General features: G+C 38.7%; 2 protein-coding genes across 2 annotated transcripts; both read right to left on the bottom strand.

Annotated features, from left to right (window-relative positions):
* Positions 1-6,003: 6,003 nt before the first annotated feature.
* ZNF165 (zinc finger protein 165) lies at positions 6,004-9,730 on the bottom strand. The gene is made up of 3 exons (XM_008583414.1): positions 9,320-9,730; positions 8,829-8,967; positions 6,004-7,000 (listed from the first exon to the last, which is right to left on the bottom strand). The coding sequence occupies exons 1-3, from the start codon at positions 9,728-9,730 to the stop codon at positions 6,093-6,095; spliced, it is 1,458 nt and encodes a 485-aa protein (XP_008581636.1). The 3' UTR covers positions 6,004-6,092.
* Positions 9,731-20,841: 11,111 nt separating this feature from the next.
* Positions 20,842-21,780, bottom strand: LOC103599310 (olfactory receptor 1F12). Its single transcript, XM_008583421.1, has one exon. It carries the CDS (start codon positions 21,778-21,780, stop codon positions 20,842-20,844), a length of 939 nt encoding a protein of 312 aa, XP_008581643.1.
* Positions 21,781-24,622: the final 2,842 nt, after the last annotated feature.

Here is a 24,622-nt window from a genome sequence, read left to right as displayed (position 1 = left end):
ATGCCTTTTCCTTTCTCTTCATTTTATGGAACACCCATAATTTGAATATTTGTGTGCTTAAGGTTGTCTGCTAGCTCTCTTAGATTTTCTTCATTTTTTAAAATTCTATTTTCTTTTTTTTTTTGTCTGCCTGGATTATTTCAAAAAGAATATCTTCAAGATCAGAAAGTCTTTCTTCTTGTTGTTCTAGCCTGATGCTTAAGCTCTCAGTTGTGTTTTTTCATTTTGTTGAGTGAATTATTCAGTTCCATGAGTTCTGCTACATACTTTTTTAAGGTATTAATCTCTTTATAAATTTCATCCTTCATATCCTGGATATTTTTTCTTCACTTTATTATGATGTCTAGCTAAGTCTTCTCATATTCAGTGAGTTTCCTTAAGATGGTTGCTCAGAATTTCTTTGCAGTTATTTCAGGGGTTTCCTGCTCTATAGGGTCTGGTATTTGAGAATTAATGTATCCTTTTGGTGGTGTCATATTTTCTTGGGTTTTCATATTTCTAGTATCTCTACATTGATGCCTGGTCATCTAGTAGAGCAGTTGCTTCTTCTATTACTGTAGAATGGGTTTTGAGGAAAGAAGCATCCTCTACTTTTTCCAGTCTCCACTGGTGACTCTGTGTCAGTGCAGTTGCATGTCTGGTGGGCTGCCTACACGGTGGCTGTGGCTGCTGCTGTGGTATCTGGCTGCTTTTTCAGCAGCAATGGCTGTGGCAGTGGCTGTGGTGGTCTTCCTGTGTGGAAGTGGTGTTTTTGGCATGCTCTCTTGCCTGCTTTTGGGTAGGGGCTACTGCCCTCAGATCCTTGCCTAGACTGCAATTTTTTTGAGAAATTTTTGCTGATAATGGGTTCTGTAATTTCCCTATGGCACCAAGGAATAGTACACTTTATAGTATTAAGTATTCAAAAAATAATTGTTTGAATATAATTTTTTTAATCTTTACATATTTTCCACATTTTTCTGTTTTAATGAATTTCAATCTCTTACAAAACCTTCTTTGCCACTTGTATTTTTTAAGGCTAAATCTATGATGTAAGCTTCAGGACTAGACCCTAGTTTTGATACCACAAAATTCAGGAAACAAATCTATGTTCATTCTTTATATGTATGAAAGCCTTTAACGTTTCAGACTAAACAGGATTTTGGGTGTGGAGGTTGTGGGAAGTGTCTTATTTTTCTTGTTTTTGTTCCACATTTTTATTCTTTCAGTGTCTTTCCTAACTACCCATTTATTCTGAGTTCTCAAATGCCCCTTCAATCTTTACCTTAATTTCCCTCTTTATTGGCTCCTCCTGGTTGCCACTACTAATGTTTCTATTCCTTCCCCATTCCCAACCACCACATATTTTGTCCAACCACCAGGGCCAAATCTAAGCAGTTTTGATTTTTTTTTAGGGATTTTGTTATCTAATCATCACAACAAAACAAGTGAGTAACCAAAAACACCAAAAAAGTGACAGTACTTCTGGACTTTTTCAAAACACTATTTTTGCTCTTCATTTCACAGCTCTTGCCTCCCAACTGGGATGGTAACTGGAGGTAACTGGCAATAAACTAGAATTCTACTCTTAGTTTCTTTTTTTTACATTTAAAAAATAATTTTTTAAATCTAAAGTTGTACACATAGGTAGTTATACAGACACATGTGTACACAACTATGCCTGCTCATACTGTATGACATAGTTGTGTACATATAGGAAGTATGATAGTTCATGGCCTAGGCAAAGATTCTTAAACTGGACACAGAAGTCACTTACTGATGATAACAAACAAATTTGACTTCAAAATTTAAAATTTAAATAATCAAAATCTTAAATCTTAAAATTTAAATACTCATCAAAATTTAAATATTCTACTCACCAAAAGGCACCATTAAGAAAGTGAAAAAAGCAGCTACACACTGGAAAATATTTGCAATACCTATATCTGACAAAGAACTGTTATCCAGAATATATAAAGAATTCTCACAACTCAATCATAAAAAGACAAATAATCCAGCATAAGGAGGCAAAAGATTTGAACACACAATTTACAAAAGAAGATATATGAATGGCCAATAAGTACTTGAAAAAGTACTCAATATCACTGTATTCATCAGGGAAATGCAGAACTAAAGCCCCATTGAATTGCCACTGCACATCCATTAGAATGGTTAAAATTAAGAAGACTAACAATACCAAGTGTTGACGAGAATGTGAAGCAATTGGAACTCTACCTGCTAATAGGAATGTGAAATAGTATGAGTTTGGAAAACTGACAGTTTCTAATGAAGTCAAATAATGCCTATGCTATAGCCCAGCAATCTCACTCCTAGATTTTACACCTAAGAGAGATGAAAATGTTAAGTCTACACAAAGAACGTTCACAGCATTCACAGAACACCCAAATGTTCATTAACAGGAGAATAGAGAATCAAGTAGTGGTATGTTCATACAATGGAATACTACTCAGAAATAAAAAAGAGCTATTGGTAGATGAACTATGTGGATGAATCTCAAGTATAATATGTAGAACATATGTTCAAGAACAAGTAAAATTTATCCATAGTGATAGAAGTCAGAAAAGTAAACAAGTTTACCCTTGTTTGGGGTTGTGGTTACATGGTTTCACAGCTATGTAAAAATTCATTCAGCTGTACACCTAGGATTTGTGGATTTTATTAATAAAAGTAAATTGTAAAAAAGTAAATTAAATAGTACTTTTAAGTTCATGATGAGAAAAATACCAGGCTTCACTCCTTCCTTCCCCATCAATATTTATTCCCAAGGACAACCACTTTCTTTCCTTTAACTTTTGATGTTTATCTCCATATTTATAAATAAAATGCTAACACTGCTGTTTCTCAGTTTCTCATGTATAGATACTATATATTGTCTATTGACTTCCTGCAATAGAAAATAAGTATTTAACCTTTTAAATAGGTTGGGGGGCTGGCTGGTTAGCTCAGTTGATTAGAGCACACTTATAACACCAAGATCAAGGAACTGGATCCCTGTATTGGCCAGTTGCCCAATCAATCAATCAATCAATCAATCAATAGCTAGTAATAGTAGCCGTACCAGGGATTAGAGGACACATTTTAAACTTCTAACAATAGCCCCACCAAAGCTCAAAAAAGTTAGACTCTGGTTACTTGTATTTTCGCTGTTTGTATCAGCAGGGGACATGTTTCTAACAAGAATCCAAATATTTCCCACATCTAGGGACACAAGAATATTCTTAAATTCTTCTCAGTTGCTCTGCATTTTAGTTTCAGAAGAACCACTTCATATATATGAGTAGTATATGAACTAGCACAGTAGTTCTCAAATATTTTGGTCTCATAACCCCTTTTACACTCTTAAAAACTAGTGAGAGATCCATGATCATTTGTTTAGGTGGGTTCTATGTATCAATATTGGATGTATTTGAAATTAAAACTGAGAAATTGAAAAAATTTAAAAAACAACAACAACAAAGCCAAGTTATTTTATGAAAATTAACAATATTTTCCAAAACAAAAAAAGTTGGTGAGAGGATTGGAACTATTTCATATTTTTGTAAATCTCTTTAATGTCTAGCTTAAGAGAAGATGTCTGGATTCTCATATTTGCTTCTTCATTCAGTATCACACTTTTGCTCACACTGTCCTGTGCTCTAGAAGTGTACTCCCTACTACTCTCCGCTTACCTAAACCCTGTCCATCCTTCAAGGTCTGGCTCCAGTTTCACTTTAACCAGAAAGACTTCCCTAAGAATCCCAAAGTGGGGTGTGTAAAAATGAGAAAATGGGAGAAGGGGCGCTACAGAAGAAAAGACATGGCTTGTTTTAAGTTCAAGTTGAAATAGTGATCCAAATATCTACTTCCCCTCTCTCCCAAAAACCTACTGAAATCACTGAAAAACTAAAAACTAACCAACTAACAGTGCCAGAAGACAAAGAGTGCCACTAGTGGATTTGAAATTTTGAGGTATTTCTGGTAAAGAATAAGCAATTGAGATCAGATTGGGAGAAATAGAAGAAACAGCCATGCAAGACACCAATGCCAGGTGTTCATCTCCAAAGTAACCTTGGAGAAGTTCTAACCTCAGGACCAACATCTTCAAAGGACAAGAGTGGGCCATTAATTTAAGAACTGCATTTGGGGCAGTTACATATTTCCCCTTTCTAATTGGTAGTTGGGGCTTTTGTCTTCCAGTGACAACTTGATACCTTCTTTCTAAAACAAGAGGGAGGGCTCTTGTTTAAACAAGAAAAAGGAGGCCTAAAAAAGAAGCATAGCAGAACTGAAGATGAATCTGGACCTCTACAACGGAACAAGGAGGAGGAAAAATAAACACAGATAGCACTGCCTAGGAGTAAAGTATCGTGAAGTTCTTCACCTCAGAGAAAGTGGTTCTTATTTTTGGTAATTGTGGAGGTCCCCAGCTTGTCTGCTTGCTCCTGTTTACTCACTCTAAAGGAAGGCCTGCCTATTATCAAAAACAGCCTGCTTACATACAAACTGTGTTGAGACTTTACACTGGGGTAAGGCCAGCTGCAGAAGCACCTTCCTGTAACTGCAGTGGAGACTCACACTATCTAAATTAACCAGCACAGGACTCTACTCCTAAATATGAATAGGCAGCCACGCATCAGAAGACAGTTAATGAAAATCAAGAGCAGAGCATGAAAGAAATGGGACAAGAGTAAAAAAGAGATCTGACCCCCAGAAGAAACAGAGGCAATTTAGGAAACAGAAGAAAACTTTAAAAAGATGGGTTGGGGAATGAATACTGAAGACCAGCTTGCTGGATTGATTCTAGGTAAAAAAAAAAAAAAACAAAAAAAAACATAAATATTTAATCCATGCTGCTCTAAACATTTAGAAATGATGAATTCAAAAGGAAAAAAAAAAAGACACACATAGGCTGAAACATTTTATGGCTCTCTATCGAACAGAAACAGAATAAAAATGCAAAACAGGGAGCAAGACTGAAGCTGCAAACATGATGGATGGGCTTGTGGGGGGGAGGGGGCGGGGGGCTAGGGAGGCTGGAGGGCACAGGCACAGCTTAACAGTTAGAAGCTGAGCCAAGCCATCCACTTGACTTGCGACTGGTGTTGCCATAATCTCAATATTACCACAGAGTGGTTACTCCAAACTGTTATCGTGAGATATACTTTTGATCTGGGGGTCTGGTGGCCCAGGAAGCAGCTGATGGAGTTTGGATGTTGTCCCCTCCAAAACTCATGTGGAAGTTTGATCCCCAACGTGGCAGTGTTGGAAACTGATTGAATCATGGTGGCGGATCCCTCATGAATGGATTAATGCTCTCCCTGAGGGACGGGGGATTAATGAGAGAGTTCTCGCTCTATTAGTTCCTGTGAGAGCTCATTGCTTAAAAAGACCCTGGCACCTCTCTCTCTCTCTCTCTCTCTCTCTCGCTCTCTCGCTTCCTCTCGCCATGTGATCTGCTTGCACCTGCTGGCTTTCTGCCACTTCCCGCCATGAGTAGAAGCAGCCTGAGGCCCATGCCAGATGCACCTGTCCCAGAATTGTAAGCCAAATAAACCTCTCTTCTTTATAAATTACCCAGTCTCAGGTATTTCTGTTAGAGCAACACAAAACAGACTAAAACAGCAGCTTTAAATCAAATCCAGGATGGGAGGTTGTAGTGAGTAGTACTGACAGAAGGGAAGGTGCATATGTGCCTACCTTGATGTAAAATCTGATAAAGTAGGGATTGACAAGAGAAGAAAGGGCTGGAAACAGGAAGAACCTATTCCATTGATAACAGCTTCAAAAGGAAACTACAGGGAAGACTGTGTGCCATGAAGATGTTTGGAAAGTGTTACATAAGGTTGATGAGCCAGAGAGTTAGACAAACATGAGTAATTAAAGTCATGGGAAAGAATATCAGGAAGGTAAAGCAGAGAAGCAAAAGAAAAGACTGGAATTCGGGAAGGGTGAACACACAGAGATGAAGGCCATATATAGAACAGCAAGCCTGAGAATGAGAGAAAAAAGAGACATTGATTTTTTAGTCATTCATCTTGCCCAAGATTTATTTTTTATTTAATATTTTTAATATTTTTCTATTTCCTCAGCATTTCCATGTGAATTTAAGTTCCTTACATTAATAGGTTTTCCCTTATGTGAATTCTCTGATGTTGACTAAGGTGTGAGCTCTGACTGAAGGCCCTCCCACACTCACTGCATTCATAGGGTTTCTCTCCAGTGTGGATTCTCAGGTGCCGAATAAGGTGTGAGCTTACTCTGAAGGTTTTCCCACATTCGGTACATTCATAGGGTTTCTCTCTGGTGTGAATTCTCTGATGCAGGATAAGATGTGAGTTCAGGCTGAATGCTCTCCCACATTCTTTACATCCAAAGGGTCTTTCCCCAGTGTGAATTCGCTGATGTCTAATAAGATCTGAGCTCCCCCCAAAGCCTTTCCCACACTCATTACATTCATAAGGTCTCTCTCCAGTGTGGATTCTCTGATGCCTAACAAGCTTTGAGCTGTGCCTGAAAACTTTCCCACACTCGTTACACTGATGGGTTTTCTCTCCACTGAAAATTGCTGCATGTTTAATAAGGTTCTGGCTCTTGAAAGATTTTCCATACTGGTGATTTTTTTCTTCAGCATAAATTCTTTGATGCTTAATAAAATCTGAATTCCATTTGAAACTCTGGTCATAGGTACCATGTTTACAAGATTTCTGGTGTGTGAATTTATTTGCATTCAGATTTAAGCTTCTCTCACATCCATCATGGCTTACTATTTCATCTGTGAGTATATTTTTGTGGGTTAGGATTTTACTAAAACCTCTATCCTGGGCAGATGATGGTCTCCGAGACTCCCCTGGTTCTTGCTCCCAGTGCCTCTTTATCCTGCCTGCGGACTTACAGATGTCTGGAGGCTCATCAGATCCTTCTGACACATATCCTGAGATTCTTCCTGATATAATTCTCTGTGATTCCATATTTTCATAAATGTCCAGCTTTGACATGGATCCATTGTTTTTACTCTCATTATCTAAAATAATGAAAAAAAAAAAGAGGTAAAATATCACCTGTTTGCTGAACTGGAAGTAAAGAAATTCTTGGGGTACACTCCAGATAGTTACATATTGATACTTCACTTGGTCATTTCAAATATGTGGCCTTTCTCATGAGAGGAGTGATGGATGAGGACACAAAACAAAGAAACATTGGTAAAAGCAAGTAATGCATGCAGTGGTTGGCAGAGAGAGGGAATCTAAGGATGAGAGATAAAATAGAAAAGACTGGGAGAAGGATCATCAACAGCAAGAATGGTGTGGTGGGGTGTGGAGAGACAGAGTAAGGAGAAAGAACTATGTAAAGTGCCCAAGGGAGATCTGGGGAACTTTAGGTCTATGACACATTTTCAGAGTTAGGTTTAGAGGGAAAAAGGGAGGCATTGCCTCAAAGAAAGCAGATGAGGACACAGGAGAGAAAAGAACAGCTATAAATGACTCTGAGGTATGTGTATATGGAGGGGAAAACCTCCATCTATCATCATTCATTTCTTCACATTCCATGGCTAATCAACCTTCCAAGTTCTGTCATCTCTTTCTGCTAAATATGCCTTGTATACGTTCCTTCGTCTTTCTGTTCCCATCACCATAGTCTGGAACCTCACCACTTCCTGTCTAAATGACTGTAACAGCCTCTTTGCTGTTTTTACTCTGTTTTTCTTCTTCCTAGTCATCCTAAATATTCTTACCAGACTGTCATTCAACAGCCATCCTTTTACATCCTATTCAGAAACCTTTAAATCTCTTTTCTTCTTTGACGAGTCTAAACTCCTCAGCCTCGTTTCCAAGATCTGTTCATGATCTAGTCCTCACAAATCCTGCCTTCTATCTCATGACTGTACTGTGCTCACGACTCTATACTGTGTTGGAGCCAAGCAGCCTCTCTTTGTTATAGGGTTTCCTTTATCTAGAATGGGCTAGGGCAGGAAAGAGGATTAGGGAGTGTTGGTCTTTTGGTGAGGGAAATTTACAATTTTATACGGGGTAGATGGAGATGTTTCCAGAACAAATCTAAAAGCAAAATCTGTGGTAATTTATTAAAAATGAACAGTAACTTATTCTTGGATTTATTATCGGGAACACTTATACCTAAAGTGATATTGCATCTATGAACCTTTTAAACAGGTGAGATTTAGAACAGAGATGAGTATTCTATGGAGGTAGTCTCCAGAAGTATGGCTAACTTTCTATAAAAACATGAGAGCTTTAAAAGGCCAAGAGTACAATATAAAAGGCAACAATATGGGATCATATTATATGTATTTGTGAATTATATTCTATTTCTGAGTATATCACCATGTATCTGCCCCCCCTCTATCATTATATATACTTCTTTATTAACATGTTTTGTTTCTGTCCATGTGTTTCTTCCTCTTTTGCTTCTTTTCTCTTTCTATAACACTTTGTTAACTCATTCATTTTTCTTTCCTTTAATTTGGTCACAACATAAAAATATCCCATGTTTTGGAAATATTCTGGATAAGGGAACAGAATTATCTTTTTTCCCCCAATCGGCCGAAGACACATAAAAAAACAAGTACTCTACTCTTCACTGGGTAATAAAGAAAGGACCCCCTACAGTTACCAAGACTAGTCAGAGGAAGGAGATTCACTCTCTTGCTTCTTTTTTTGTCTTTTTCCGTGTCCGGCAACGGATCGCAACCCTCAGTGTCGCCCCCGCACCGGACCGGGACCTGGCAACGGGACCGCGCTTCCCAAGCGGCGCACTATCCAGTGTGCCACCGGGCCGGCCCACTCTCTCTTGCTTCTTAAGTGACATGTACCGCCTAACATCCTGCCCCTTACCACAGTCCAGTAGGAGCTGGGGTTCTGAAGAACCATAATGGGCCTTGGTCTCTGTTGGCTGGAACGGGACACTAAGTGCTGGTCCAGGAGGTGATAACTTTTTCCTGAATATTTCTTGTCCATGTCCATGTGCTGAAACCTGAAAAAAATTAAGTACATTTGGGCTTATGAGAGAATCCCTGTTGGAATTAAACATTTTTTAACAAAAAAGAGAACCTTCTGTAGGAATACAAAGCTAGGGAAGGAAGAATCAAGTCTGAATCAATTGTAAAATGTAGTGTGGTACCAAACAGACAAAAAAGGAGACATAAATGCACACTGTACTAAGAGCCCCTGCAAGTGTCACTAGATACTCAAATCTCAAGCCCTTTCCTCCCACTGTGGGACTCATCCATTCTGGAAGTCTTAGGTCTCCCATCCCTTATGCACCTGGTGTACTGCTTCATCAGTGCCTCTCTCCAAATCTTCCAGTATGGTTACTGCCTCCTNACCTGGTGTACTGCTTCATCAGTGCCTCTCTCCAAATCTTCCAGTATGGTTACTGCCTCCTCTCCACTCTCTGGGTAATGTTCACGCACCCAGGCCTGCAGATCTCCTGGCAGGATGGTCAGGAACTGCTCCAGCACCAGCAGCTCCAAGATCTGCTCCTTGGTGTGGGTCTCTGGCTTCAGCCACTGACAGCAGAGCTCCCGGAGCCGGCTCAGTGCCTTGCGGGGTCCAGGAGAATCCTCATAGCAGAACTGCCTAAAAAGTTGTCGGCAGAGCTCCTGCCTGAGGGGATCGCTTCTCTGTACACAAGTATCCTGCCTCCAGATAAACCCTTCCTCTTCTACCTTCACTATCAGAAGTCCATCATTCTCCGGAAAGGTCTGAACTGCAGCTTTCTTTGATGATGTCGCCATATTGGGCTAGAATATGTTATCAGAAAGTCCACTTGTCCTGCCTCCAGATAAACCCTTCCTCTTCTACCTTCACTATCAGAAGTCCATCATTCTCTGGAAAGGTCTGAGCTGCAGCTTTCTTTGATGATGTCGCCATATTGGGCTAGAATATGTTATCAGAAAGTCCACTTCTGCTTTGGGAAGGGTCTTCTTTAGTTTCAAGAGATCTCCTGAGGGAACAAAAATTACTGCTCTCACAGGGCTGGTTCCGATCGGACACTTCCGGTCGACATTCTCATTTTTCAGCTGATGTTGGTTGCTTAAGATCACACAGCTGGTGAGTTGGGGGCACACCCAGGTTCTCACTCCAGATTTCACGCTCAGCCAAAGGATGAAATAATTTAAGGACATACATATTTTTTGAATGAACGAAGTAGCTAACAAATTTGTGCAAACTAATAATAATCACTCATTCACATAATGTTGTAAGATGTGTAAAGATTTCTCCCCACTGTTGTCTCATTTGATTCCACAGCAGCCTTGTGAGGCTTCATGTGTTCTGCTTTACAGGTGGGAAACCTGAGGCACAGATTAACCAGTTTCTCCAAAACCACACAGTAAGCGGCAGAGCTAAAACAAACAAACAAATGAGCCATAGGTCTTTGCTCTTTAATTCACCCTATAAAACCAGCACTCTTACACATAATGCCAGACACATAGGAGATGCTCAATAAATGTATTTAATAAATGAAAGAATGAATGAGAAAGCGAAGGGAATCAGGTTATGAATGGGAAACAGCCTTAAAAATTGACGCAGTCTACAAGTAAGAAACTGTTACAACCATGATTATCTCGGCCACTCTGTCCCCTCTCTGCACCCGAGGTGGAATTCCTCCTCTCAACTTGGCTACTTCCATCCGGGGAGGGAGGGGCTCTCCCAGGTGCCCGAGACCCTCGCACCTGCGCCTCTCCCCACGCCCCCGCCGGCTCATCGGCTGGACCCGCAGAAAGACGGGGAGGGAACAAAAATTACTGTCTAGGGAGATGAAAGACCACAATCACAGAAATCATCATTCTCCATTACACAAAAATTTACTGGGCATTTATTGTTTATAAAAGTACTGACATATGTGCTCTGTGGAATACAACTGTTTATCTGATTTCTACTTCAGCACAGCTTAAACTTTTAACTTAAAAATAATACAATTTAAATCACAAACATTAAAAAAACCCAAATTACAAACATTATGCTTAAATGTAAGACAATACTAAATATTAACAAGCTACGTCATTAAATAATAAGTAAATCATACAGAAAATAAGCACCAAAAGAGAAAAATGTTAAAAATTCTTTATAAAATAAAAGATAGGAAAAATAGTTGGTTGCAATGGTCAAGGGAAGCCTAATGAAAAAGCTAAATCCTGAAGAATGAATAAGATTTGATTAGGACATTGAGAGAGAAAAAGAAAATTACAAGCAGGATAACAGTTTGAACAATTGGTTAAGGGTAGGAATATAGAAGTGGGAAAGCAAAAAGTTCAGCAGGTTTATATAAGGAAATTATAGAGGCAAAAACTTGGGCCTTACTGTAGAAATCATCAAATGTCCAGTTCATGAATATAGAGTTTATATTTTAAGGCACTGGGGAGCCAATGAAAGCTTCTGAGCAGAATGACCTGCTGAATACTGTTTGTGGAGATGAACATGTTGTTCATTTCTAGGGTGGAATGCCATGTGAATTGATAAGGCCACTGTACTCATAAAAGTGTGAGGAAAACACAAACTTGGATTGTTATAATTATCTATTCCAAACTTGGAACTAGGATTACTTGTACATCTCTTAAAATAATAGAATAGGGTAAGTTTTTTGAGACCCAGAGATTAACTTCAGCCAGCATAACTGGCTCCTTCCCCAAAAGTCTCAGTAGGTTTCCACTTGGGTCAACAGTTCCTTCTCTGCCTTCCTAGTTTCATGGCTCAGTCCATGTTTTGGCCATTGAAGCCCCTCATCTCACTAATAAATGAAGTATAATGAATGAGCACCATGATTTGCTTATCAGTCTTCTGTGAGTTTTGTTATTGAATTTATCAGTTCCTTATGTCTTTTCGGTCCACGGGAATGGTCAGTCTGGCTTTTGAACTGAAAAACTGAATTAAGAGGATTTACAGGTGAAACCTGAGAGTACCAAACCAAAATGCAAATGTCCCTCCTTTCAGGTTCTTCTACTAAACATTTCACTAAGTTGACTATTTACTGATGCACTGACATATACTTTATTAAGAATCTTATTCTAAGCAAAGCACTGGGCTACAAGTTGGACAGCAGTGGGTTACAAGAAAGTCTGAGTGCAGGGCTGAGCTTGCTGCCTAATCATCATAAGAAACAGATTCTTGCCCCTGGAGATGCTAACTTGGTCACTATGGGGTATGCCTGGAAAACCTGTACTCTGATGTACAGCTATAAGGGATTAAAAAAAAAAAAGTGTTTGAGTTTGCAAACCAGTTGGGAAGAAATGGCGTAAAACCCATATGGACATAAAAATTTAAATGGAAAAATATGTTTCACAAGACACATACATTTGTAACTATTTAGTAAATGTCGAATGTTGACGTACTAAATGAGTTGTATGGTGGAGACACTCAATAGCCTAACGGTTATGAGGTGGGAGCAAATGGTAGCAATGAATTTAGAAATGAACAGCAAAATGGTAGCAAATATTTCATAGAGTTAGTGGGGCTTAAATTAGACAATAAAAGGTGAGAATAATTCAGAAAGGAGAGGACAGGAACAGAGTTGAAGAAGTGGGAACGAGCAGCAGATTGATGGTGAGACCAGCTTGCAGAGTGTGATGACAGGAGTGACTAAGAATTCTACCCCTCAAGGAATTCTTCAACTCTAGCCTAAGTTCACATACATCTGTGAATAGGACACATACCACCTTGTATTATTTTTAGTTGTTTGGTTCTTTTTCTTCATCAATCAGCCGGCCCTCCATGAGATTAAGGACAATGCGATATTAATATTTGTTCTGAAGTTTTCATATTTGTTAACTTATTGAATGAAAGGGGAAATTGGGAAAGTTTGAGATGACTTCTGTTTTGGATATTCTGTATTCTATCAGATACTATGAGATTTTAATAAAGGAAAGGAGCTAGGAATGGGAATATAGATTTGGACAAGATCCATGGAAAGGGTAGTTGAAAATATGTATTGGGATCAATTATACAAGAGTATAAAATGAAGATCTCAGGCTCAGACTGAACCTTGGAAAACATAAGAGTTTGAATGAGTATAAGTAAGAACAAAATTTAGGAATGAGAAAGGGAAAAAAGGGGCAGTGCTGTGATATATCAACCGGACAGTCTCAATCCACCATTCCTTTGATGTAGTGGTTTAATTTTACTTCTTGTTTTGTTTCCTAGATGTATTAGTCAAGTGCTTACCAAGTAGTGTCCTAATGTTTTATGAGTATTATCTCATTTAGCATAGAAAGATTGGCAGTAAAATAGATCTATATAATCTGAAATTCTTAAACTTAAGTTATCATGCTATGTAGCTGGTTCTACAACATATTATTTCCTCAGATAGCTGATAGTCCTATCTCCACGTGTTTCTTCACTTCTCATCTATTTAAAACTGAGTCCATAGCTCCAGATAGAATTATCTAGTCTTCAAGGATTAGCTATTACCCCCCACCCCCAGCCTTACTAACGTCAAGCTAATAAACATTTATCGAGTGCCTAAGTGCCTTACAATTACTGTGTTGGGGGAGAGTTACAAAAATGGCTAAGCAGATGTGTAAACAAACACTATGAAAACAGAGAGGAAGAAGTAATTAATTATGAGAAAAGTGGAGGTTCAGTAAAGAGCAAGGCTGCTGATGGATGAGTAGGTCCCTGGTGTGCACGTTGGGGAAGAGGAAGACAAGAGAGAGTTTTGTTGGCGATGGAAGGGGAGTTAGCAGAATTCCGGTAGCGGCCACGGAGCAGAGCAGAGGCCACAAAGAGCGTGTTGTGGAAGGCTCTCAGTTTTCTTGGGTTTGTCACATTGAGACACTTTCCACTGCATGCTCTGTTGTCTGTCTTTCGTTCTAGAACGAGGGCAGGTGCTCAGTGTTGGTTTCACTGCGTTCCCGGCACACAGGAAATATAAGGGTACTTCAAAAAGTTCGTGGGGAAAAAAACAAAACTAGGCTCAGGAAAAAAAAAAAAGTTCCTGGAAAATAGAATTAAAAGATAATATGAACCTCTCCATTAACTTTTTGAAGACCCCTCGTACTCACTATTTACTGTATGAACACATTTCAGGGGAAGGCTGGGGTTGTTCTCATCTCCCCTGAAATTAATAATTATACTTTATACTCCCTTAAAAAGACGGTTACTCCTCTCAAGGAAGCCCGCGTTTGGAAGCGGACCCCGCGGCAGTATTTTTTGGCAGAGAGCAGGAGATCCGAGACATAAGCCGCCCCTCGCCGACCCACCCTGCTGGATCAGGCCATTCCTCTTACTAGTGACCCCAGAATCAAATCCAGCAGGACGGACCCCCCCAACCACGCCCTCTCAGCCCTCCGCGATGACGTCACGCGCGGCGGAGGTAACTATGGAGACCTCCATACCCTCCCGAAATACGCGGGCGTGGTGCCCTCCCAAAGCCGAGGCTCGTTCCACTTTTCTCCAGGATTCCTCTAAAGGCCAGGGTCCGGTCGCCGGGAGGATGCTGTAATCCCTAAAGGGACATAACAGGGACTGGATGTTTGGAGGGGGACACAGTGCAGACACCTGGGTCCCCAAACCCGGACTCACCTCTCTCACAGGGCTGGTTCCGATCGGACACTTCCGGTGGAAGGACGGGGCTGCGACACCCCTCAAGGATTTCGTTCCCAGGGACTTGTGAGTTTGCGCAGAAGGCGGACTTGGCTTTGGACTACAATTCCCAGAAACGTCCGGTCCCTTTATGCGACCGACTCGGTTTCCTCGACGTCTTCGCCGAAGTCCTGAAGTTCTCAGGGCTTGGAGGAGCAGGTTCCTTATTTCTCCCCTGTAGGAGTAAACTTGATTCTCCTCTACCTATGTGGCCTTGGCTTCGACTTCAATAAAGGGCAATGAAATTGAAGCCCACGCATCAGGGACGCAGCTCAAACTACCTCCTCTGCAAAACCTTCCTGCACTCCCATGCAACCTTTTTCTGAGCACTTGATTCATGCCCCCACCCCGGCAGAGCTCAGATATAAAAAATGGTATTAATCATAACCCCTGGCTGGCATTGGCCTATGCAGGGACCTGAAGCGTGAACATTCTTGAATCCATTACCCAATCTATAAGAATTTATAGATTGAAAATAATTTACATTTACTACTATTCTTTTCTCTAGTCCTTCTCAAGTACCTCCTCTCATCAGAGATAAACACTATCACTAGTTTTGTTAGTTGTTTTGCTTTTTAGAAAGATAGTTCTACTAGAAGTTCTATTAGATATTTGTGCATGGCCACACTGTATATGGTTTCAGTTGTTTCAGACCTAAAAGACATGCCATATGTAATCCATTACTTCTTTTCACTCAGCAATGTTACTAAGATTTATTTGTATCGTCGAGTTAGAATTAATTTTTATTACTGTATAATAACCCAGATGTGAATGTAGCATTGCAAATATCCATTCTCTTAAAAACGGGCTGATGGACTATATCTCTCTTCTGGATTACTGCAATAGCCTCTGAAGTGGTCTCTCTGCTTTTACTTGAGTCTTCCACAGTTTATTCTCAGTAGAGAAGCCTGACTGCTATTGTTGAAGCCCAAGTTCTATCAGGTACTTTCTGTTTAAAACTCTTTAGTAGCTCCCCATTTTGTTAAAGTTAAACCCCAAAGTTCTCAACATGACCTATGAAACTCTATATGACCTGTTTTCTACATAATCTCCAAATATGCTCTTCCCTTGCTCATTCTACTCTACCGCTAATACGCCTCCTTGCTGTTACTGGAACATACAAGGCATATTCTTGCTCAGAGCCATGGTTATGGCTGTTTGCTCTGCCCATAGTATGGCTAACTCCCTTCACTTCTTTCAAATCTTTGCTCAAGTCATACCTCTTCAAAGAGGTTTCTCTTGCCCCCTCTCACTCCTTTTCCCTGCTCTACTTTTTCTGTTGCACTTTCTAACATGCTGTGCAATTTATTTTATTTATTATGTCAATTGTCTCCTATGCTAGAGTGTAAGATTGTCAAAATCATAGTTTTTGTCTGTTTGGTCCACTACCACATCCAAACATCTAGGGCATATCCTGAAATATACTCAATAAATATTAGTCACATGAATGGGCATTTGGATTGTTTCCATTTTAAAAAAAGCAATTACAAACAATGCTTCTCAGCCTAAGAGTTTCTCTCAGGTGTAGGATTACTGGGTGGAGGGTGTATGAGTGTTAAACTTTGTAAAATAATGTCAAACAGTTTTCCAAAGTGGTTGTCTAATTTATACTCCCTTCATCCATGTTTATGCAGTCATGTTTAGCATACTCTCTTTGACAGTTGGTTTGACAGACTTCTTAAGTTTTGCCATTTGATTTTGTGGAATCAAACTGATTCTGAGGAAATAATCAACTGTCTCTGTGCTCTACAGTCACCATGGTAACCACTCTCAGGGTCCCCCTTTCTCACACTAATGTGAGGATTCTGGGAGTTAACAGGTCTTGAAGGGATATGTAGGCCTGACTGCAATTGCACTCAATTCAAGCTGGTATCTTTACATCAGTTTATTCTCGGCAACCTATCCTGTTCTTTTATTATCTTTGACCTGCAGCAGGGTTAATTTTCTGAGCCTGAACAGGCCAAATTCTAGCTTTTCTTCTTGAATGATCTCAATATTATCCTCAATCCTTACTCAACTCTCTTCCTTAGGATTCTCCTGGTCATTCTTCCTGAACTCCCTTATTTCATCTACACCAGACCCCGGTGTTCTTCCCATATGCCTTACTCATTTTCTGCTTACTGCTCATGTCCACAATCTCAGGCTGGCTTCTTGCCTGTACATACTCAATTATATCTGAAGAGTAAATTCTCAAAAGTGGAATTGCTGAGTCAAAGGATATCACTTATATTTAGAATCTATCTATCTATTTGCCAACAATAGTAATTGTACCAGATTACACTCTGATGATATTATATGATATGACTGTTCGCCAATGTCTTCCTAACAGAAAGCATCATGAAATTCATGATTTAAAAAGTCCTGTAGGTATTTCACTGTAATTTTAATTTGCTTTACTTTTTATAAATGATATTGAGTACTTACTGATGTGTTTGGAAGTCATTTGAATTTCCTTTTCTTTGAATTACTTACCAATATCTTTTGTCTTTTTTCTATTAGGTCTTTTATCTATTTCCAGGGATTCTTTACTTTAGCCCTTTGTAATATGAGTTGGAAATATTTCCTGTTATTTGGCATTTTTCTTTTAACATTTCTTTCGAATTTTTGCCATGTATAATTTTTTATTTTTAAAAAGCTTTTATGTAGTTGAATATATCAATTTTTTTCTTTTGTGATTTCTGGATTTTGAATATAAAGAAATTCTCTTATGTCTCATCAGTACACATTTATTATTTCATCTTTTTTACATTTAAGTCTTTGATTCATTTATTATTTGTCATGGAGAAATATATAACTACTGGGTTCAATTTTTTTTTAGATAGGCTCCTACACCATTTATTAAATAGTACATTTTTCCTTTTTATCATTTTCCATATTTCTCTTATACTAAACTCTTTTCTGTAATTGAATTCTATTCTGTTCTGTTGGCTTGGTTGTTTTGCTAAATGCCAGTGCTACACAATTATTGAGACTGTACAATGTTTTAATATCTGATGGATCTAGTAACCCTTATTTATCTGCTTGTTTATTTTCTCCTTGTAAACTTTTAGAACTTGTTTCTGGCTTCAAAAACTCTTAGTAATTTTTGAAATCGCATTAAATTTTGAAACTGATTTAGGGAGAATTGACCATCTTTATGGAGTTGTATCTTTTATTCAAGTCATCTTTTGTTTCCTTCACTAGGGGTTTAGAATTTTCTTCATATTTATCTTGGACAGTTTTTAAGATTATTCCTGTTTATTTTATCTTTTTTGATATTATGATGAGTTTCATTAACAACTATATTAATGTTAAACTATTCTTGCATTCTTGGGATAAAGCTTGTTGGTTCATGATGTATTATTTTTTTGAAGTGCTAGGATTCCTTTTGCTGATATTGTATTTACATTTTTTGCATCAGTACTCATGAGTGGGATTTGTCTAGTTCAATTTTGTCTAATGTCTGCCAGATTTTGATATTAATGTTGCTCATTTTAAATACATTTTGTAAGCTTTTTTATGCTCTGGCAATTATTTAGGTTTAGGTAGAAATCCTCTATTAATCTTCAAGTCTGGTTCTTTTTGGGTGTTCTTTGAAAATTTTTTTAGTTCTATGAAAATCAATCTGTTCAGATTTAATATCTGTGGTCAGTTTTGATAAATGTATTTTCCTAGAAAATTATTCATTTTGTTTAGATTTCCAAATTTATTTGCATAGATTTAACTAAATTACTTTAGTTTTATGTTTCTTCAAATATTTTTGTGTCTTTAGGTATTTTCTCTTGTTTCTTATTGTATATATTTGTGCTCTTCTCTTTTTTTACTAATTTGTTTAGGTAGTGGGTTTCTCAATTTTATTGATTGCTTTTTAAATATCCATCTCTTGGATTTATTTTTTAAGTTTTTCTTTTCTGTGTTTGAATATTAATTTCTGCTTTTATCTCTATTTCTTTTCTATCCCTTCAGTTTATTTTGTCTTTTTCCAACATATCATTTGGATCCTTAATTAATATGTCTATGTTTCATATAAGTGTTTATGGCTAAGAATTCTCCATTGCACACTGCTGAAGCTGTTTCTATACTTTCTTTTATGTAGTGTTTTGATTATCATCATTTTCCAGATATTCTCAAGTGTTTACATTTCCTTCTTGAATCAAGGATTAAGAGAGAATTAAAAACATTTCAAATGGAGTGCTCTTTTCTTTCTGAATGTCATTAATTTTTAGTTTAATTGAATTATATTCAGAGAACGTTGTCTTAACTGTTTCATTATAGGTGGTGTTACATGTTGGGTTCCAAGAGAAGTGTACTCTGAGGTACTGATGCCATGCATGAAGTTATAGGTAGTGATCTTAAAATTAACATCTGTGAGGGAGTAAAGGCAGCAGCATTGGGCAGAACAGAGAAGTTGGGCTGTGATGCAATCACAGCAAAAGCTTTGGTTGCTACCACGGAACTGAAATGGCCCTTCATAGTTGTCCTGAGTTGAGTTGTGGTGTTAGGCATTTATATCCCCATGTGAGACCAGTCACTGGATGCAGCTTGCCTTAAGAAGGGATCATGACCTTGGGACAGGCTGTTCTTTTCAGCTGAGGGCAATCTCTGTAGAGGAGTTGAGAATGAGGGCTGTGAGTGAGGGCCATCAGCCAGCAGCACTCCAGGCATGTGGGGAATAGTCCTTCAGTCCTGAAAGGGGATCTGGGAGGCACAGCATGGTGTTTGTACAGGTGAAAATTTGAGATACTCGGTCTTCCTTGTATTTTGGGCAAGGGCATGTGTTCTATGTTTGACTAATCTGGTACAGCTCCCTACAATGTGAATCAAGGATAGGTAGTGTAAATAACTAGTGGGAATGTAAAATCTCTTTGGTGGTGGTGGCAGTGGTGGAAATGTCCAGTTTATGGGCCAGCAGTGGCAGTAGGCTAGCATAGGCATTCAGCGTCTAGGGCAGGCAGCATCAGTGGTGCAAGCTGCAACACCCAGTGTTCAGTGATAGCGACTTCGGTCAACTCATAATATGAGTATGTTGTTTTGGCTGTGGTCTGGCTATGGGCCTCTGAGCCTGTTTCTCCAGTCCTTTCAGCAATTTTATGAACTACTCAACTCTATCGCTGTCTTTTTATCTCTGTTTCTGCCTGTCAATTATTACATCACATGAAGATGGTCGAGCTTATTTTTCCCAAGTTTGAAGAGATATTTTGGATGGTATGACTTAAAATATAGGTTATATGTCATATGGAAAAATGCACTTTTCAGGGTTCTGGGGGACATTGTAGACACAGAAAACAACCAGTTAAATCAGATATGAGCTCTAAGTCAAAAGTCTCAACGGTATACGCTTTCAGTAAAGGTGTGATCTACTTCTTATATAGGCAGCTCTATGCATATTCCAGAGTAAATAACAAGTACAGATTTTTAAATGTTAAAATGGTAATTAATAGCCTGCCAGTCACTTCTTTGTAGACCAGCATGCAGATTTACATAGATATAGACATAGACATAGACATTAATTCTGTTTGTTACACAAGGGACTATAGACTGGTTATAGGAAATGTATACAATATAATCATAGAATGTGAAAAAGTACAAAATATCAGGGTGAGAAATAACTATCCATTTTTCACTGTCACCAGTCCCCAATATGGACTCTTTATTACATTCATATTAATTTGTTCAATATGTACTATGCTGCTTCTTACCTATAAGCATTCCTCATGTGTTTTGAATATTCTCATCATTCCTGTGTGAAACTCACCGATGTTCAAGACCAAGGTTAAGAGCCATCTTTTTCCTGAAATTGTACCTGACCTCTTTAACCTTCACCAATATCTTCTCCCTTTGTCCTCACATTGCAGTTATGGTTTGAACATTTCATTACACAGTAATTTTATCCTCTAGTGGTTTTCATGCACAACAGTATGGTTACCTACTCAAGTCTACTTTAGGGGGATAGTCCTGAGTAAATGCTCCATTTTGCACTCCCTTTGGTATATTCTTATGTTAATCTGGGCTGTATGAGATATCCTAGTGACAAATTCAAATGCTGATTTCATATTTTTATTGTGATTTCCTGGGACTATATTTATAAATATTTGTCCATATCAGTAATATCTTAGAGAGCTCAAATGGATCAGACCCGTGATTATGTCACTCCTAGAGTTTGTAATGAACTTAGGTCAGTAACACGTTTAATTAGGTATTTAACAACAGGTTTGTAATTATGATGAGAGTGAAAATGATGGTCTCATCATGATTTGCCTCCTGTTGAGCTTTTTTTAGCCAGTATAAATCATTGGGAGATTTTGCTATGGCCTAGTGTCTTTTTTAAAGCCCCTTTCAGCTCATTGTTCCTTAGACTGTAAATGAAGGGATTCAACACAGGGACTACGACCATGAAAATCACTGATGCGGCTGAGTCTTTTTCAGTTGAATGATTGGATGAGGGGTTCATATAGACCCCTGTGATTGCTCCATAGAAAAGAATGACCAAAGCAAGGTGAGATCCACAGGTGGAGAAAGCCTTGAGTTTTCCTTGGGCAGAAGGAATTTTCATCACAGCAGAGATGATGAGGCTGTATGATGCCAGGATACACACTGAAGGTACCACAAAGATAAGCCCTACCACAGCCAGAACCATCAACTGATTAAGACTAGTGTCAGAACAGGATAGAGGGAGGAGAGAGCTGATATCGCAGAAGAAATGGTGGATGATATTGTCAGAGCAGAAGTGCAGACGAGCCATCATAAGAGTGTGCAAGAGAGGGTTCAAGATGGCAATGACCCAAGGTACAGCCACCAGAGAGGCACAGAGGTGCTGGGTCATAATGGTGGAGTAATGTAAAGGGTGACAGATGGCCACATAACGGTCATATGCCATCACTGTGAGAAGAAAATTGTCCATGTTGGCAAACATCATGCAGAAATACATCTGAGCCAAACAGCCAGAATAGGAGATGGATTGAGTTCGCGTTTGGATGTTCAGTAGCATCTTGGGGACTGTAGCTGAAGGAAGGCAGAGGTCTACCAAGGACAGATTGGCAAGGAAGAAATACATGGGTGTGTGGAGGCGATGGTCTGAGCCAATGGCCAGCAAGATGAGTAAGTTTCCAAACAACCCTGTTGAATAGAGACACAGGAAAAGTGCAAAGAAGAGTGCCTGTTGTCCTGGCGAACTGGAGAAGCCCAGGAGGAGAAATTCAGAGACACTGGTTTGGTTTTCCTTTTCCATTGTTTGGGTTTATCTGCATGGAGACCCAGAGAATGAAATATTTTTGCCACTAAAAAATTTTCTCTTGGTGTTTTTGGCATATTCACCTAGTCTAGTCCCATTAACTGAATGTTCTCACAGTAGGCCATCCTACCTCCTCTCTGATGCTCTCTCCCAAGCCTCACTGAGCGTTGAGTATGTCCTTTCACCTCATCCAGTGTCTTTACATCTGTCCTCCCTCACTGGAACCTTATCTCATCCAAGATTTCCATGGGACCTATATACATCTCCCCTCAGTAGGCAGAGATTCTTTTCCTACTTGTGATGTTGACACTAACTCTTTCATATTCTGCATTGTGTGTGGATACCTAACTGTCTGCTGTGTGTTGGAACATATCCACGTGCCTGGCATACTAAATGGCTCCATGCCAAACACTGAGATTTAAATGAGGAAATTTTTCCAAATATTTGTTTAACACAACATGAACCATCCTGCTTGGAAATCAGTCAGATACCTACCATTTAGGATACGTAAGATGAGGATAAACTAGGTTATCTCTTCAAGATTCAAAAGAAAAAGATGTTAATTTGCTTGACAAGCATAAAAAGGTCAGCCTCCAAAAATAGTTTACAAGAACTATGAGCAACATAGGAAAATATTTATAAATAAGTTAAAAAGTTATATAACACATGTAGTTTATATAATATATATAGATAAGACTAAAGGAGAACACAGAGAAAAAGTTGTGTCAAGACAAAGGAGCAGATTTAAAAGATACCCTTTTAATGTTTTTGTAATATGTTAAATATAACTACAAAGAAAGAGTTTATGTACATAAGGTATCCTTATTAATTTGGGTCCTGCATTTCTTGGCATCGTAGAAAACACAAAGGAATAGAACACAAAACTCTTGACCTGAGAAACTTGAGATCAGGTTGTGGAGGAAAAACAACATCATGGAAAATAATTAGGAAGACTTTCATATATATAGATGAGACATTTCAGAAAAATGGAGGACTGTAAAAGTGAGAAAAGATGCTGGAGAGTGGGCTCTGGAGTTAGTGTACATTGAAACCAGGCCCCATCATTTGCAGGCTAGGTGATCAAGTCAGACTCTCACCATCTCTCATCTGGATGATTGCAATAAACTTCTAACTGTTCTATCTTCCTATAGTCTTCCCCCTTTCAATCCTTCATGGTTCCTCAAGAATTGTCCTTCTAAAACAAGAATTTCCCCACTTTCCTTCTTAAAACATTCCAATGGTTCTTAATTGCCTTCAATCCAGATTCCAAATTACCTATCACAGCATACAAAGTTCTTAATGATCCCTTTCTTACTTCTTGTGTTAGTCTGTTTTTGTGTTGCTATAACAGAATATCTCAGACTGAGTAATTTATAAAGAAAGAAATCTGCCTCAGTAAAATGTAAAGTCCATACAGCAGAAAATTTGTCTTTTCCCCCCTAAACTACTGTATGTGTTGAATGGTGTCTGACATATAGCAGGTAATATTTGTTGTATTTGTTGAATAAATGAATGAATAAAGACTCAGGAAGCTTTTTCTGATATCATCAAACAGAAACATATGCCCTCAATGTACATTTTATAGTGACTTTTATACTAGGCCATATAGTATATAATTGTTTTGTTTTCATGACTCCTTACTTGTAGAATTTTGGAGAGCACACAAACTAAATCTTATTCATCTTTGTGTAGAGAAACCCAGTTTTATAAACATTGGTTTATATGTACCTATAAATTCAGACTGATTTTTTGGGTGGAACGAGCTGCATACCAGAGGATGCAAGACAACACAATGTGTGATACCATTATTATTGTGATTCTCTATCCAGCCCCATTATCTTGTGCCTAAGTCAAAGGGACAGAGAGTCTGGTGGTGAAAACTAAAGGAAATGGAGGGACTCTGTTGGACCACTTTTCATTGATTGAAATAATAAAGTGTGGAACTGAATGGAAGAGAGAGGCATTCTACGTATGTATATGCAAAGTGAAGAAAGGCATTGGCACTTTGGATTCTTGAGAACACAGAGAATTCTCATGTGAGAATTTCCTGGAAATTTGCAGAAATAGTTAAAGCAGCTTTCTACAGACTGTAGGACTTGTAATAGTGGATAAAGTAACAACCTCCTATCTATTGCCACTCTTATATCAGGTCCACAGGCTGATGTGGCTTCAAGAAACACAGGTTAGAGTTGTATCATATCTCTTGACACAGCTCCTGCCACATAGTAGGCACTCAAAAATGTTAGTTGAATAAATATTCTCTAACAGCTATGGAGACTGTGGGAGACAGGGTTTTCCCTATGGAATATGAAGGGAACATAGATGAAGGGGTAGTGGAGGCGGGGAGGGCAAGTTATAAGCTTTGCAGGAAGCAGAAGAAATTAAAATATTAAGAGTCTGGAAAGTTTCTTCTTTTTATGCCCTCTTCCACCTCCACGTCTCACGTTAGCACAACAAAAATCTCTTTTATCATTTGCCATAGTTTCTATTTAGAGTCCTCAGAAAGTTCTCACATGAGCTCTCTTCCCTCTCCTTGGTATATGGAGCCCTCCATTTCCCCCCTCTTCTGATCTGGGCTGCTCATCACTACTGTTCTGCCAGTGCCTGCACTGATGAAAATGATACCGATGTTAGGGCATTGATGCTCGTAGAGCTGTTATTGACGGATAGCCCTGTGTTTTCTGGAGTCCAAAGTACCAATTCCTTTTGTCATTTTGCATATGTTATAGAATTCCTTCTCTACCTTGACAGTAACTACTTCTAGTGTTTGGATCCTTCGCTTCTGCTGAAAAGAGGAACTCTCCAGAGAAAATGATCTCTGTAGTTTTCTTCCTTCTTC

This window comes from Galeopterus variegatus, unplaced genomic scaffold (genome assembly GCF_000696425.1).
Source record: "Galeopterus variegatus unplaced genomic scaffold, G_variegatus-3.0.2 Scaffold2904, whole genome shotgun sequence".
Classification (NCBI taxonomy): Eukaryota; Metazoa; Chordata; class Mammalia; order Dermoptera; family Cynocephalidae; genus Galeopterus; species Galeopterus variegatus.
The sequence above is the reverse complement of the archived record's forward strand: the minus strand, read 5'-3'. Positions and strand labels throughout refer to the sequence as shown.

Coding starts and splice junctions, on each gene's coding strand:
- ZNF165 (XM_008583414.1), bottom strand. CDS start 9,730: ATGGCGACATCATCAAAGAAAGCTGCAGTTCAGACCTTTCCGGAGAAT. Junction 7,001..8,828: donor CCAGCTCCTACTGGACTGTG/GTAAGGGGCAGG, acceptor TCATTATTTTAG/ATAATGAGAGTAAAAACAAT.
- LOC103599310 (XM_008583421.1), bottom strand. CDS start 21,780: ATGGAAAAGGAAAACCAAACCAGTGTCTCTGAATTTCTCCTCCTGGGC.